The sequence below is a fragment of the Larus michahellis genome, chromosome 3, assembly GCF_964199755.1.
Source record: "Larus michahellis chromosome 3, bLarMic1.1, whole genome shotgun sequence".
Taxonomy (NCBI): domain Eukaryota; kingdom Metazoa; phylum Chordata; class Aves; order Charadriiformes; family Laridae; genus Larus; species Larus michahellis.
Genome location: NC_133898.1, coordinates 9,675,186 through 9,692,217, shown reverse-complemented (window position 1 = coordinate 9,692,217; position 17,032 = coordinate 9,675,186). Strand labels below are relative to the sequence as shown.

General features: G+C 42.9%; 1 protein-coding gene across 2 annotated transcripts in view; it reads left to right on the top strand.

Moving 5' to 3' along the window:
* Positions 1-17,032, top strand: part of REL (REL proto-oncogene, NF-kB subunit) — a 38,135-nt gene that overhangs the window by 1,208 nt on the left and 19,895 nt on the right. The window contains exons 1-3 of one of the 2 annotated variants that reach the window (XM_074578528.1): positions 4,259-4,441; positions 9,761-9,903; positions 13,147-13,295. In XM_074578528.1, the coding sequence (XP_074434629.1) occupies positions 4,435-4,441; positions 9,761-9,903; positions 13,147-13,295 (299 nt within the window). In that variant the 5' untranslated portion in view covers positions 4,259-4,434. Of the gene's footprint in view, positions 1-4,258; positions 4,442-9,760; positions 9,904-13,146; positions 13,296-17,032 lie in introns of those variants that run through there. The other variant, XM_074578527.1, reaches the window with a different exon arrangement.

Below are 17,032 nucleotides of genomic sequence, written 5' to 3'. Positions count from 1 at the left end.
CCCGGAAGAAGTTGCATCATGAGTGAATAAGGTAGCAGTGTGGGAGCAAGGAATTGTCTTCTCTGATTTCTGTTGGGGAAATTGAGACTCGGAGAATTAAACGACTTGCCTAAGAGTAGAAAGGCTGACTTGCCAAGAGCCAGATTCCAGTCTCCTGAATCATTGCCTTGTGCCTTATCCACAAGACCAACCTTTCTCTATTAGCATTTCCTTTCTCTCCACCCTGTTTTGAGAGGAGGCACAGTAGCATTGTTCTATGTCGAACAAACTCAAAGCGTGATGCAGGAAAGCTTCCAGCAGAATGGCTTGAACAACCTTTGAGTTTATCATTAATCTGGAAGCCATGATTTTTCTTGGAATGGCTTCTGCATTAGAACCTTCCTCAGGACTAATAACCACAAATGCTTTAACTATCAAAAGGCCTGACAGTGTTTAAATAAGAGGCCTTTGAGATTAAAAAACATACTTCAAACAACAAAAGATTTCTTAAGGCAAAGAGGATTGGAAATTACTAATCAAGGGAACATGTGAGGCTTGAGATACAGTGGGCAAGAAAACAGGACTTCTAACTATATTTCACAAGAAGAGAAGTGAATAATTTTGTTATTTTTATTCCTAGTATGACGTACCTTAATAGGAGAGCCATATTCTAAAAGTACCTTAGTGCCTGCTTGGCTGCTTAACCAGGCCAGTGACAAGCGGCTTATCTTTGATCTAAGTCAGATAGCTGGGAACAGGAAATAAAGACTTAACAGTTTGCCTATGCTTTCTTATCACAGCAGGCTTTAGCAGACTTTATTGGGCACTGCCTGTGCTAAGCACCACCAGAGCCATCATCCTGGGCTTGACAAATGTCATGTCAAACACCCAATCCTTTGCTCTAGAAGTTTTGGTGCTGGTTTTTTGGTTGTTTTTTTTTTTTCCCCACTCTACCGTTTTCTCCTCTTGCTTGCCCCATGACATTCCCTGCTAGAGCAGGAAAGCTTAATTCCTTACAGCAACCTAGGTGTTAACTGTGCTAGTGCAGCAGCCAGTGAAAAGCAGGAGGGAGGACTTGTCTTTAGACTTGATAAGTGGAGAAAAATGGGATCTTGAAATGCTTGCTTTAACTGGAAGACAGGAAGTGAAGCACTGGATCAAACTGGTCTAAGAATTCTGGTATCTTGCCTCTGGCTATAGCCAAAGTCAGCTGACAAAAATAATAGTGATGCACCTGGCTTTCCTTATGCAATGCTACAGGAGGGGAATTCCGTCCTGCTTTTTGCAAAGATCTGCATATGCCTGAAGTTATGACAAGTTCTTACGCTTCTTGTCAGTTGCTGACCAGGCTTCTGTAACTGCCACTGCTATACCGCAATTCTCTAGTTCACACCACTCTCATGGGATAATCCCTGTGCCATAGATTCAGATCGCAGCAGAACAAATTGCATAGAGGATAGTCACAGGAACAGAGGGATCTACCTAATGCTGGAATGATTTTGAGTAAGGCCTCTTTAATTTGTTTAGGTTTTTGCCTTTTCCTTGGGAAGGCTTCTCGCTTTCTGTAGAACTTTCCCCTAGTTCAGGAATGTGAACGTATTATAAAACAGCCACGCTGGGCTTAGACTAAAAGGTCACTTTGGCCCTCTATTGTCTTTTTTTCCCTGGGCATCAACTTACGGCTGGAGAAAGAAAAACTGTCCAGAAAATGTCTCCACTCACACTGTCCTTCCTCTGACAACTTTGTTCAAGGACTTCCTGAGCCAGATCTAGTCTCTCTGTATTCAGATGATGGGAGCGTATAGATCTTATACAGTGAAACACGTCATACGGTTGTTTTTCCTCTAATTTTGTTATAGGTCATTTTCATTTTAGGGAAGGGGCAGGGATAGAGTTAAAGTTTTTGGGATGCTGTAAGAAGCGCAACCCACTCATCTTTTTCTTAAAAATAATATCAAGAAGCAGTTCGTACCATAGACACTGGTGTGTATGTGAGATACTGCCTCAATTTCTAACACGCAGTCTTAAGAATTATCTTTGAGTAGCCTGTTCTTGCAAGCCCTAAGAATTAGAGTTCAAAAGAGCTGGGGAAATATAGGGAATGTTTATTGATGTTTTAGTCATAACATGGTATTTGTATTGCCTGGAATATTGCCCTTAATTTCACATCAGTTTAGACTGTGTACCATACAATAACATTTTCCTTCTAAAGAAATGAGCAGACATGGTTTTGAGCCACAGAGTTTCCCAGGTGCCTTGGTCTGTGTCTATTCAGTAGTGTCATGGGCTGGAGGAGTAGGTGGGAACCAGGGATAGAAACTGTATTTAGGGAAGCACCTAAGTTCATTTTTCCTGAAAGGCTGCAGTTTACTATCTGAGATTTTTGCAAACCAGCCTGACAATAAAAAAGGAAAAGTGTTTAGTCACTTCATATGCTACTTCCCTGCTTTATTTTACGTCATCAATCACAGGGGATCCAAGAAATCCCCCCAGACATAAAGATCTAGTCCTAATTTCTCATAGTTTTAGGGCACTGCTGGTTTGTACCTTTCTTAACTTTTTTGTGGGAAAGAAAATGAGAAATCGTGGTGTTCTGGCAAGAAACAAACCCACAACCATAGAATTATTTCAGCGTAATATCCAAATATAATAATGTAGCTGTTCTTCCCTTTAATCTTCTAGAGCTAATGTCACAGACGTTTTGATTATGCTGTGTGCCCTCTAGGATTCTTCTGTTCTCATTTCAGCTGTAAATTTGATGGGGGTGTATCCTACTGTATGATGAACCGTGAATCTTAAATAAGGAAAGTTTTGCTTGCGGGATAGAGAAAGATAATCTCTGTTTACAGGAAATATAAGGATAGTTGGGCAAAATTAAGGTTATAAAGTCCTGTTGAGATGGACTACAGAGCAGGAAGAAAAACAAGCATTGGTCAATCTCTTCTGTTTAGCTGCCTGGGTTAGTGGATGGATTTGCAGATTTTTGCAAACCAGCATTTTCTGCTGTGGTTCATTTCTGGACATCCCAATACCTTTGCTTTAAAAAAGGATAGTGAGAAAAAGAAAAGTAAAATTAAAAAAAAAAAGAGACCAAAAAAAATACCAGTTAGGTACCTTACTTTAGTGGTCTTTGAGGCTTTTCTTGTTACTCGATTAATATTTCCATTTCAAGAACACTAATTCATTTAACTGCATTTTCACATGTGACAGTGCATTGCATTCCCAGAGTAAAGATTAAAGAACAAAAAGTATTAAATCTTGCTGCTAACTAAATGCAGTCTTGGACCACAGCTCTGTCTGGGCTTGGTGTTCCTTTGTGTTCCTTTCTTTACAGGTGTTTTGAATCCCCCTAGATTTGCTTGTTTGTTACTGACCCCTCTTCCTGATCCCAGTCTGGGGCTGTGGGCTTGTGCCCACACTGTTCGTCTCCTTCACTTGATCTGCACCTGGGTCGGGGCAAGCCCTGGTATTGATACAGGCTGGGGCTTGAAGGGAGGGAGAGCAGCCCTGCTCAGAAGGACTTGGGGGTGTTGGCGAATGAGAAGCTCAACATGAGCTGGCCATGTATGCATGCAGCCCAGAAAGCCACCCCTGTCCTGGGCTGCATCCAAAGCAGCATGGCCAGCGGGTCCAGGGAGGTGATTGTGGCCATCTACTCTGCGCTGGTGAGACCCCACCTGGAGTACTGTGTCCAACACGGTCCTGTTGGAGCGGGTCCAGAGGAGGATCACAAAAATGATCAGAGGGCTGGAGCACCTCTCCTAGGAGGACAGGCTGAGAGAGCTGGGGTTGTTCAGCCTGGAGAAGAGAAGGCTCTGGGGAGCCCTTATTGCGGCATTTCAGTACCTGAAGGGGCTACAGGGAAGCAGGGGCCGGGACTCTTGATCAGGGAAGGGAGCCATAGGACGAGGGCTGATGGTTTAAACTGAAAGAGGGTCGATTTAGACTAGATAAAAAGGAAGCGATTTTTTACAAGGAGGGTGGTGAAACACTGGCCCAGGCTGCCCAGAGAGGTGGTAGATGCCCCATCCCTGGAAAAGGTTGGGTCGGATGGGGCTCTAATTGAAGAAGTCCCCGCTCGGCGCAGGGGGTTGGACTAGTTGGGCTTCAAAGGTCCTTCCCACCCCGAGCCGCTCCGTGATTCTCGAATCTGGCTGCCTTTCAGGTACGGCTCCGGAGCGCTGCGAAGCCCAGGCAGGCGTTGAGTTGACCGTCGGCTCGCCGCCGCTCGCTTTTCCCTTCCCCGTGGCTCTCCGCGGCTGGCGGGGCGGGCGGGGCGCGGCGGGGGCGGGAGCCGGGGCGGGGGGCGGCACCGCCTGCCGGGAAATTCCCTCTGAAAAAGGCGGCGTGCGGGGCGCGGCAGCGGGAGGGAGGGAGTCGCGTCTGGACGTTTGTCCGGCCGTCCGTCCCTCCGAGGTGTCCGGGCGGGGAGCCCCGCGGCGCGGAGCTGTCAGCATGGCCGGTGAGCGGCGGGAGGGGCGGCGGAGCGGGCCGGGGAGGGGGTGGTGATCGGTGGGGAGCGGATCGGGGACGGGGGGGTGGTCGGGGAGAGAGCGGCCCCGCTTCTCCCGGGGGCGCAGAGCCCCCTCCCGTCCTCCCCGCCCCGCTTCGGTGGCGTTCGTTGTGTAGCCGCGTCGCTGAAGCAGCGAGGGCTGGTTGAGGGGCAGCGCCGAGCGCCGGCCGGGTGGTGTGTTTATGCTCCGAGGGGTGGTTTGCCTCCTCTGCCACCGTCTCCCATGGAGTTAAGCCCGTAGGTAGTGAGAGGGAGGTGAGTAACAGGGCGAAAAAGGGTGACAGTGCTCTTCACCCCCGTCATCCCAGCATCTGCTTTTGATATTCAGCCCGTGGCTGTGTAGCTTGCTAAGCGGGCTTACGGAAAAAGTTAATGAAGAAACGCGGGGTTGTTCAGATTACTTGGGATAACGTCTTGTAAGGCTGTAACGTTTCAGAATGGATCTTCTAAGTCTTGAAATGGTGTCATTAAAACATTTAGGCGTTAAATAAGGACGTGGGTCTTGTATCTGGGCTAAAGACACCAGTAGGCCAAGGACCCCGATGGTCAGCAGGGCCCTGTTCGCATAGGAACTTGCCTACGGGAATGCAAATGAATAAGAAACGGAGATGGTATAAACGCAAAGTAACGTAGATAAGTGATTGTGCATTGAGTAATTACAACAAAAAGCACAATTAAGTTTTTCTAGGCTAATTTAAACTGAACTAGTCTTCCTTTCAGAAGGTGTTTCTCTGGTATCTTAGGGTTTAAAAAAAAAACACAAAAATTCCAGACTTGACGGCATTAATTACAGTAGCATCTAATGAAAGATGCTCTCCAGCCTCAAAACTTAAGAGGGGTGTGTGTTCAGTTACTGCTTAACAAAGTATGAACTCTCACTGCTGTTAAATACATGGTGTGTGCTAACTATCAACAGAGAGAGAAAAAAACTGGGTTTGTACGGGGGCATCTTTTAGATGTTACGTTGTATTTTAGAGTGGGAAAACTGAAGCAGGAGATAGCACCTTTTTTTTCTTCATTTATTAATATATTTTCAGTATAATTAGGAACCACATAAGGAATTTTTCAGCAGGGGAAGTTCATAACTTCCTGGTACTAGCTAGCTGTTGTAGTTGGTTGTTTTTTTTTTTCTCTTTTGGTTGCTGTTCTGTAACGTAACACGATAGTAAAGAGGAAGTTCTCGTGAGCAGTTTTGCCTCTCTGATAGAATCTGTACAGTTTATGGAGTCCTAGGTAGATTACTGTTTTCTAAAACTGTGTTTACGCTTTCAGTTATTTTAGACTGAGCCAGAATGCGCTATAATAAATCTTCTACTGTCGTCTCTCTCGTCTGAGCCGTTGCAGGAGGTTATAAGCGTATAGATTGTCTGCTTCTGCTTTTCAGAAATGGCTGTTGCCGTGGAGGACGTAGAGGGTGACCAGTGATCTGTACAGAGCAGTGACAGCAAAGTGGAAGCTTCTCCCGTCTGTGTCTTGCTGCAGTCACCTCTCGTCGTAGGGTTTCGGGTGATACTTTCACATCTTCCACCAAGACCCGCAGCTCCTTTGCTTTCGCAGGCAGATGTTGCTGGAGAGTCAGTTCTCAGGGCACTCCTAGTTGGGCAAGAAAATCGCAAATGGTGTAGTCCCTCCAGAGCCTGCTTCCTTTGAGCAAAGGAACAAGGCAAAACGTATGAACCCTTGATCCCGCTGTCACTTTGCTTGGTGGCAGCATGTCATGCTTCCTCCCTAATGGCACAGGCCGTGTTAAACTTTAAACCGGCCCAGGTTTTCTCATCATGGAGAGGTCTGATGGAAGCGTTGTTTTGAGTTTTTAGAGTTGTGCTTTTGTTCCTTTTTTGTATTGCTTAAAACAGATGAGAACGAAACAACCTTCAGTTCTTGAGTGAGTAGAAGCTGGCTGAACTCTTGGAGCTCTTACTGCTTTTACCTATTTTCCTTCCGTATGTAATTTGGACACTTGGTCTCCTGTATTCTCTTTTAAATTATTTAGTGTAGTAGTTGGGGCATGGGAGGAATAAGCAATTTTATAACAAAAAGAACAAGAGGCAGGTTGTAATATGTAGCATAATATTTCTAATGTTAGCATGTGTAAAGGCAATTATAATTAATTACAGAGGCAAATTAAACTCTTAAGCAGTTAGATGAAGGATTAGCTAGATTTTTGCATTTCTTCCATTTCAAATGCTTTTCCGAGTAGTTGTGGGCAGGTAGGTAATATGAGTAGCCGTGAATTTCTCTTCCAGAAGTAGCAAAAGAGGGTTTGTTTTTTGACACAGTTCATATTTGTTTGACCAACACAGCAGGACCTGAAGAGGACAGGCCTTTAGCAACTGTATGTGAACTAACAGACTTCCATGTGTGGGCATAGATTGGGAAATAGTTAAGCCATGCCACTTCACAAGCACATTGCTGATTTACAGAAATAGGGAACACTGCACAGCCCTCCACTTCACTGCAGAGTGCTGATAATACCTTTAGTTCGCACAAACACTTCTGAGTGTTTCCTCTCTCCACCAAACATGATGACACCGATAATCACAGCAGAGATGATAACGTGATTCTTAAATAGAGTGAGAGAGAACCAAGATAAAGTGAAGTTTAATGTTTAATCTCTGGAGGCTACTGTGTCGCGGAGCTTTGCTTTCCCACAAACACACCTGCTGGTAAGCAGTGGGGTTGCCTTCAGTGACATTTGTTTCAACCACAGCCTCGTAAAGATCACTGAGCCCAGAGTTTTAAAACAAAGCGCTCCTAATAGGTGAGAAAAAAGGTCCTCTTAAGCAAGTATTAATAGAGCATGAAGGGAAATTATGGGTTAAAGTGGAGAGAATTGAAGATTTGAATGATGGTGTTCTATAGTAGTTTTGAACAGCAAGGCTCTAGCTAGTTTTGACAAATGTGTAATGTATGTGGCTGTATTGTGCGTCTGGTTAGCAGCTATGTAAGCCTGGGCATCTCCAAAGTAATGTGATTAGTAGACACCTTACTGCGATTTTTGTCATTGTAACATCTAAAATAGACTTTTAATTTAGAATATGGATATGTGTCTGGATTTGTGGCATACTGTGTTACGTAGGAATGGAAAGGTGAGATTCTTTTCTCTCCTCAATTATGTGATGGAAATGGGAAGCTGACTGATGCGCAGCAGTCGCTTCTTACTGCTGGCAGAAGTCCTCTCTGTTTGGTCCGCTGGACGGTCCTGATAAATACAATAGCATAAGTAAATCTAAGTGTGGAAGTTAAAGAGCCATATGCTGGCACGTGGTTTTGTGAGGTCAGACTTATGCTTTCTCTCTGAAACCAACTTTACGTCATTTCTAGGCTCTTTTGTTATCAATGTCTGTCTTCCCCTTCCCTTTGCTGGGCTTGCTTATTTTCCAGAAAGAGAAAATATGCATAGCTTGTCTAAAGGTGGGCTAGGTAAGATCTGGGAAGTATCTAGAAAAGAGACCAACCTTGTAAGTAACTGGACCTAGGGTAGCACCTAATGTGATAGCTCATGGTCTATTTTCAGAAAATTATTTAAAATCTACTTGATGGGAGGTGATCTTTTTAGATATTTCATTTTGATAAATTGTTAGAAAGGAATATAGAGAATCCTAAAACATAGTTCTCAAATCTTTGGCACCAAATACAGCCTGAAGTTGAAATGCCCTGTGCCTTTTTAAAAGGCGTTCAGGTTTTAAAAAGACACGCATTGTTGAATACAATTCCAGCATCAGAGCTGCTTTCTCATGCTGCCGTTCCACAGCTCTCTGTGGGTGTGTCACAGCTGAAATGTGCATTCAGGTAAGACCAAGGTGACATCTCAGAGATGCAGTTCTTTCCATCCCTTCTCCACTTCTCCTAATTACTTTATCTTTTAGTTTATAATATTTTCCTACTTTAGTGTGAACCACTGCAGCACTACAAATGTTTTGCGATCAACAAATCCGAGGCGTAAAGTTCAAGCTTTGTTGGCAGGTATACCTAAGTCATTGTAGGTGCAACAAAAGAGAAGCTTTTATTGTGGAGTTCAGATTGGAATGCACCTCTTGGCCAAAACTCATACGCAATGGACCTTAGGCTGTATAGACCTTGGGCAAAAGGAAGGAGGGGATCTTTTACCCTTTTAGCACTTTCAATATATTTAATAACTATTTTGCTTATTATGTTGAAGTCCAAGCACTTTTTTCAGTGCTGTGCCACAGGATGTTGCCTGTCATGTTTGTTTGTGATGCTCAGCCTTGCTTGAGTAGGATGCTATTATATGAAGATGACAGAGAGCTCAGTAGACATTTCCATAAGCTATGTTCTTCTGATCGTGCAGCACCACGATGATTCAACTTCTACAATATTTACTTACCCTCTGTTATTTGTTTTTCACATGCCATCCCACTGTTGTCACTGTTTGATTGACTATCCTGTTTGATGTTCTCAGTAAGATATATTAAATAGCTTGTTACTGTCTGGCAATAAAACATCACTTGAACAGTACTTACAGTCTTACTAAGTTAACGTCTTGCTGGCCCCCCCCCCTCAATTTAAGAGTTCTGCTGTCTCTTATTCTTGTCTATCACTCATGTTTCCTGAAAACCTCTTTTTTGACAACTGCCCAGTAGCTTTTACTGAGGTTTCATTGTCTGGGGAGATACTGCAGCTAGAAGCTGGCCCTGTGGGAGGTGGGCAGCTCAAGGTGTAGAACTCAATACCAGCAATCAGGTATTTTCTTAGCCCACAGTGATGCTATTCAACCTGGTAGGGTAGTTTTTGTATAATTTGCATAGTTTCTGCTTCACTATGATAGGAACTAAATTAATCAATTCAGGGGAAACATCTTTACTTTCAGAGGACATTTAAGAGAACATAGTACTGACAGTACCCTGCTTTGAGAGGACAACCATTCCTAAAAGTGTATTACTTAAAATACCAACCATTCCTTCAAAATAATGATTTTTTTTTTTTTCTGTTGTATAAAATCCTCTTTCATCAGACTCTCTAATAACTGAAAGAAGCTAAGTCCTAGGTGGGATGGAGGGGAGGGTGTCCTTTGCCAATTACTTAGATGGCATTGATACCTGAGGCTTCATTTAAAATTTGTTCTCTCCCCTCGCCCCCGCCTTAAATGTTTGCATGTACATAAAAAGAAGAGTAATTGTCTGAGAAGGCAGACCAAGTAGAAAGATAGTAATATCAGTCGAAGAGTCTAGATCTTCTAATTCTTGCATTTTCTGCTGCTTGTTGAGCTCTACTGTGTACTAACAGTGAAAGTGTTTTGTTTTTAAGGTGGCCCTGAACCCTACATTGAAATATTTGAACAACCCAGGCAAAGGGGCATGCGTTTCAGATACAAATGTGAGGGAAGATCGGCAGGCAGCATTCCAGGAGAACACAGTACCGACAACAATAAGACGTTCCCTTCCATACAGGTAAATACCGCTTTTATCCTTTAATTACCATCGTCCAGATTAACATTGCGCTTTAGCTATGTGTTGGATTCGGTGCAGTAAATAAAATACTTTTCTTTTCATGTTCTGTTATTCTTTCCTTGGCATGCAAATGTAGTTGCAACAGAGCGGAAAAAGAGTTCCTTGCTGCTAGTCATTGAAGATTTTATTTCAAATTTACAAGAGGAGGAGAAAGTGTAGAGGTAGTTAAAGTGCCGGTAGAGAGGGAACTCAGTGAAGTTACTCGTTGTCTGGGAATCATTCATTATGCGCTTTTTCTGTAGGCACATTTGTTCTGGGTTCTTAGTTATGTGACTTGGGTTTGTTTCTACTATTTGGACTGCAGTATGAATTTCGGGAGAGCTTTGAAGGAGTTTGCGTACAAAATTTGCAAAGGCTTTGAGAAGCTGCTGGCCGCGACATGAAAGAAGGCACTCTGTACAAGTGAGCAAAGTAGGAAAGTGACTTGCAGCTAGTGAGTTGGTGATTCGGCTCTGCAAAAGAAACTACCATGAAGTATGTGAAGTCGGAAGGGGATACAGAATTTAAAAATGAGCTGAGAAAGGGGAATTATGTGGTCGGGGCACCTGCAATGAAGACGAGTTGGGTGGTTGTGTTGGGAAATGCACAATGAAGGGATTCAGAGTAGCCCTAGCAGCTGTGATCAAAGCAGGGACAAAGATGCAGAGAGTAGAGGTGGAATGGAAGCACTTTGGCAGTAGCTTTCGTATGTGAGACAAAGGAATGTGTCAGATACCCTAGACAAGTAGGGTAAGGGAGAAGAATTTCTGGTCTCCTATTTGAAGTTTAAGTTGCCAGTGGTTCCTTGATGTCTTTCAATTTGGAGAAAATCTTTCAGAGATGAGAAGAGAAAGCTCAAATACAAAGTTAAGAGTACCTGCCATCTTGAAGTACATTACAGTGCCCGGGAACAGCAGCTGTGTGTCTGTGCTCGCAGCGTATGCAAGTACACAAAAAAAAGTGGAGCCAAAGATGGAGTCTCTGGAATCACAGCAGAAAAAACGGAGACAGAGGACGTGAAATCTGAAAAATATGAGATATTTTAGGTTGAGGCATAAAAGTTCTTTAAGAAGAGGGAGAGCTTGACAAAGACAGTATTGGCAATCGTGTGTTGAGCAGCAGAGTGAGCCTCTACTACATAAAGCAACTGTGGAAGCTGCTCTAGCCCTGAAGCCAGAGTTACTAAGGGAAGAAGCAAACAAGAAGGTCACCCCTTTGATTATCACAGTGCCAGATTTGGTTAAGGAATCCAGGAAATGGAGATCTTGCCAGACCCTTTTTTTTTTTTTTTTTTCCCCCCCCCAGCGCTCTACCAATTGAACGAGGAACTACATAGGCTGCTGGCAAGAGTCAATGTTTTCACAGACTCTCAGCCTAACGCTGTGTCAGGGCATGAGTTGAACGGGTGGTATGAGCCCTTGATTCCTCTCAGCCTGGACCCAAAGGGAAGCTGGGACATAGTAGGTGACTGCGCAGTCCTGGCCATAGTTTGTTCGTTCTTAAAGGTGACTGTTGATGACAGAGCTGATTGTTACTGATAGCAGGTGATTTCTAGGTGAATTCCTGCCTCCCTGAAGCCCGTAGGAGGCTTTAGTGCTGATTAGCTGCTAGGGGAGTCCCCCCTAGAAATGGAAACATCAATGAGGATGAGAACAGAGAGGCCAGGAAGAGATTAAATTCATGGTGTGGTTGAGATGAAGAACATCAAGGAGGAACTGGAGAATGAAAAGTGGCTAGATCAGGCTTCAAGTTCGAGGGACTGGGTGTGAAATGAGGAAGAAATGACGTAATAGTTGAAGAAGGAGTGGTGGAAGTTTTATTTTAAGGGTAAAAAGTAATGGTGGCTTGTATGAAGGCCAAGAAAGGAACCAAATTGGAGACTGAAGAAACTAACAGATGATAGAAGCTAGAAGAGCACAGGTTAAGTCCAGGGTGTGAAATGTCGGCTGAAAGAGGTATATGATGGATCCTTGGAGTCTCAGGAGGAGGAAAGAAAGGGCTGAAGGAGGAGAGGAACAGTTAGTTATAGGGCAGGGGAAGTGGAGGAGGAGAGCTCGCCTCTGCACAAATGTATGGTTGAGCAAGTCTTGTATTTGCTTTTAAGTTGTTATGCTTCAAACAATTTAGGCCAAACTGCTTTTCTTTCTTTTTTTTTTCTTTTTTTTTTTTTTTTTTCTTCACTCACCCACACAACCCTTGCTGACTTCACCGGTAGCTGTCAGCATGAGGGAAAACTTATGCACCTTAGAGCTGTGTGTTGAATTAGGCTGAGGACTGCTGTAAAGGCTCTAGCAGGAGCTTGAGAATTCAGTGCCCCCCTTCCTGAATATAAGATTGAATATTCATCTGAGAATAAATTTTAAAAAAACCCCGAAACTTCATAGGGGATTATGTTGTGCTGTATCTGTTAAGGTCCACTTTCACTACTTAATGTTCATGCACAGGTAATATGCTTATCCCTGGGGCTTTAGGAGCTTTTTCCTAAGATCTTTGGAGCTAGACCTGTCCTTCAATAAGCATTTGTATGTGGTCACCTACGTAGAATTTTGCATCTTTCACTGTAAGGTTAGATATGATCATGAAATACGTCCTGTTACGTTTGGTCTTACAGCATTACAAGCTGTTTTATCCTTAGGTCTAAGCTTCTATATTACCTCGGGCCTTTTGCACAGGGATGAATTCGACTCATGTAAAGAGCTCTGGTGAGATGGTGAAGCAATAGATCTCCAGCCACAAAAAAAAAAAAAAAAGAGGGCAGAAAAAAAAGAAAAAGGTTCCTTAAAGCCTTTCAGACATCCTTCTCATTCTTGCAGTAGGGTAGTTTAAGAGAACTGAATTCATTGGATGTCAAATACTGGCACCAGCGGAATTTTATCATTACAAATAACCAGCTATGGCAAAACTAGCAGGTGAAGTATGTTGGTTTACTTTCTGAAACAGATGAGGTATACTTTTGAAAAAAGATTTCACTTTTCAAATATTTTGCCAAAGGGTTGTGGTTTTTAGGGCAAAATGAACAGAACTAAAATGGAATGAACGAAACTTCCGAATGGTCCTGGCTTTTATGAAGCAATAACGCCATTTTCTTAGCTGCGGTATTTCTTCCATAGAGTATTTCGGGATAAAATGTATTTTCTGTTACGTGTAGGGACTTTACTAGCCTTGATATCCAAAAATCTAGAAAGTATCTCACTTTTTTGGTAGATTCTGAATTATTTTGGAAAAGTCAAAATAAGAACTACATTGGTAACGAAGAATGAACCTTACAAGCCACACCCTCATGATCTGGTTGGAAAAGACTGCAGAGATGGCTACTATGAAGCAGAATTTGGGCCAGAACGGCGAGTCCTGTCGTAAGTAATGGTGCTGCTTGGGAGTTCGATTAATTATGCGAGTGATTTGCCAATCTTATGTTTTGAAACTCTGACTAGTGATTAAAAGAGCTATTAGTATGCTGTCTTTGCTGAAGTTTACTAATCCATCTCAGAGAGGGCAACTTTTCTTTGAAGTATTTCCTTCATTTTCAATACTTCACGCACTCATCTTTGATCCTGCTCTTTTCCTATACCCTTTTCTTTGTTCATTCTCCCATTCTCCTTTTCCTTTCTCTCACTCGTTTGCTTTTTTTCAGTCTTGTTCAGTAACACTTCTTGCTCTTGAGCGTGACTCTCTCCTGCATGTGAAAATGATGAGTAATAGAATGGGTAACAACAACATTAGAATTAATATTTCACGGTGATAAGAGATTTAGGGAAGTTCACGTCTGCCATGGGAGTTATATGTGGGCTTTCTATATGTATATAGAAACATATATGGGAGTTATGTGCGGGCTTTTTATATGTACTGGCTGAATATCATGTCACTCAGAAGATAATGGTTGTGACGCATGTAGAGACGTGTTAGTAGCTGTCACTGCTGTTGCTGTTTTTTGTTTGGGTTGGGGTTTTTTTGGGTAAAAATACAGATTCTGCTCAGGCCCAGCTCTGTAGAGCAAGCATGCTGGGGATGGATCTACTTGTGGATGCGGTACGGAAAATTCAGGCCGTGTATAACACGTTTCTCAGTGCTATTCAGAGGGATATTAAGAGTATCTAAAATACAGTTGTATTTGATGGCATTTCCTGTAAGTTTACCAAGCCTTATGTAATAAAGGAAAAGCAGAATAAACTGCAACAAATGTCGAGTGATTTTTGGCGGAGAGGGGGATTTAGAATTGGCAAGCTGTTTGTGGTTCACAGTTTGCGATGGAGTGAGTTTGGAAGTAGGCTATTGCTTTGGGGTAAACATAACTGAGCTGGGAAGAAAAGAAGGTAAATATTTCCGTGTCTAAGTAGCTCTTACGCACTGCTCTCAGGCTGATGTGATGCTGTTGATGTTAGTGAAATTACTCCGCATTTACGTGGGTTTAGTCAGTAGAACACTATTAAAGGAGAGAACTGAAGGCACAGGCTGTTTGAAGATGATGATTGCCTGACGGTGAAATAAACAGTTGTAATAGTGGAGATGCTTCTTCAACCTACAGCCCAGGCTCAAGGGATCATGAATGTGCTGCAGCGTATTCAGGTGGCACGTAGCATGTTGACTGTCCTGTCTTTTGCTGTTGCAGATGCTAACGATTTTATTAGTTTATTGTTTTCAGCTCTGTTCACAATGCTGTCCTAGTTGGCAAATGGTAGAAAAGGATTAGTAAATGTAATTCCTCTAATTTTTTCCCCACTGTCATACCTCTCTAGAAAGGCAGGGCTGTCCCTTCAGGCACTTACCTTTCATCTTGATTGTTGTAACCTCATCGTCACCTGCTTCCCTGCAAGTAGAGTTCCCCTTCACTTTGCCGAAAATGCAATTGCAAATATCTTAAACTGTTAAGGGACCTTGCGCCTTCCTCTGACCGTCCATTGACCAGCTTCTCCTTTGTTGTCTCAAATCAAGCTTCCTCACACAAGGTCAAAGGATGTTCTGGCCCATCCCACTTCCTCCTCTCAGCTCTGCACCTTCGGATCCCAAGCAAAGAAGCTCGATTGCTTAACACCTTTTCTGGTTATGTATTACATTCACCGGGTGCAGGAAGGCACTGGTGGTTGTTTTTCCTCTCGGCATTTTCTTGCACAAGGTTAAGTGTGTAAGCACTTTGGCCATTGCAGGATGTAACGCCAAAAAGCATTGGGGTGCTCTGCAAATATTTATTTGCAAATTTTTATTTCATCTCCGTGATGAAAATTTTAATTTCATCTCCATGGGTGCATCAAATGCTGTTCTTTGACATCATGCTGTATCTCCGTTTCACTTAAGGCACTTATGATTGTTTGCTACATCCATCAATTCTTCTCAATATTGTTAGGTTATAGGCCTCTCAGTTTCTTACAAAATAGTCAGTGGGCTACTTTCGCTTTATTGATAATGCGAAACTGTAAGCTTCAGTTGAGCTTGACATTGGAGATCCTGATGGGAGGAGGCTAGAAACATTCTCTTTGAAATGTTTCCAGCATCGGTACACTCACTTTTTTTTTTTTTTTTTTTTAAACAAATCATTGGTTGCTTTAAGATGAAAGAACAGTGTGATCCATAATTGGATCTGGATGTTTAAAGTCATTTTCCTTTTTGTGGCTGGTGACTCAGTCTTCACATTCTTCTTTTCGAGTCCATGTTGGAGAAAAGCTTCATACAATACTAGTAAACAGGAGATGTCCTCTCTTGGTAGTGGTTCTGGCTGTTTACTCTTCCAGATCGTCCCAAATGGAACAAAAATCTAATTTTTTTTTTTTTCTTTCTGCATAAGTGGATATTAATCCCAGGTTTTGGGCTAATCTGAGTAATTGCTCTGCTTTCTGCTTGTTTAAAGTTCCCCATGTAGTTCCGGTTGAACAAAGCGTTTTGTTCTGCCTGCGGTATAATGATTTTTGTCGTTCTGCCTAAACTTCAGCAGAGCCCTCCCTGGCCAAAACAGCAAGGCGAAAGTATGAACACTGGAGCTTATGTGACTGCCGGTATATTCAGATTTTACTTCCTACTTTGCTGTCTCTCTACAAGGATGATATCATAGGGTTTTTTAAATGTTTTTCTTTTTTTTTTCTCTCTCTTTCTACTTCTCCCTCTCTCTTCTCGTTATCTTGCTTGCTTCCTGTCAGCGTGCGTTGATGTGAAACCCCACAGCCTTGCTGAGGTTCTCGACAGTTTCTCCTCTGATCCGGCCCTCTGTTCAGCCATCATTAAATGGACACTTTCACTGTGACAGCGCGTGTTTAAGAAAATGTTTATAATCGTGAGAATTACAGGGTGCTGAAAAGCCCAGTTCATGTCCGTGAGAGGCTCGAAAGGTGTGGAGTGATGGCAGTCGGTCCTTGCGTAGCTGGGTAGAGCTGTTGTTCTGCGTATGTACTTGCTTGGTAATTTATGGTGGATGGCTGGAGAGCCTGGGGCTGCCAGAGAGCAATTTGGGATATAATACGGAACCAGGCGTGTTCATGGACTTGAAGTGGGGGAAAAATGTAGTATGTGCTGTGATCAAGCCCTAAAAAATAGTACTGCCTACAAGAGAAGACAGAAATAGGATTCCTCATCAAGGTACGGTACAAATCTTGAATGTCAGTAGCCACAATACGAAGCCAAAGAGCTTTAGTGAATTTGGAGATGGTACTGCATTTTATTTTTCTGTAGGTCACTGTATCAAGTTCAGGTTCAAAAGGAACCTTACGTGGTCCTGTAGTAAATAAAGGTTCTGGAAGTGGAGGCTGATGGCAGAGGATTTGGGAACCTCTGAACAGAGTGTATTGGGCGCAGGCAAGAGAGTTTAAGGCAATTAAACCCAACATCATGCTAGGATAGTCTTGTTCAGAGCAGGGAAATGTAGGACTGTTCTTGAGGGTGTTGGCAAGAATAAGGAGTATCTTTAGGTGCGTTAAGATGTTTTTTTTAGGCATAGCTAAAGCAAAGAACTTCTTTTTTTAGAGTTTCAAAGGAAGGGAAATTGCTGGTACTTCTGGAGGCAGATGCCTGCTGGCACGACCTATCTTCTGAGCTTCTTGTAACATCATGAAACTCTGATTATTTATTATTTTTTTTTAACTTCCTGCTTTACATCCACTCAGCTTTG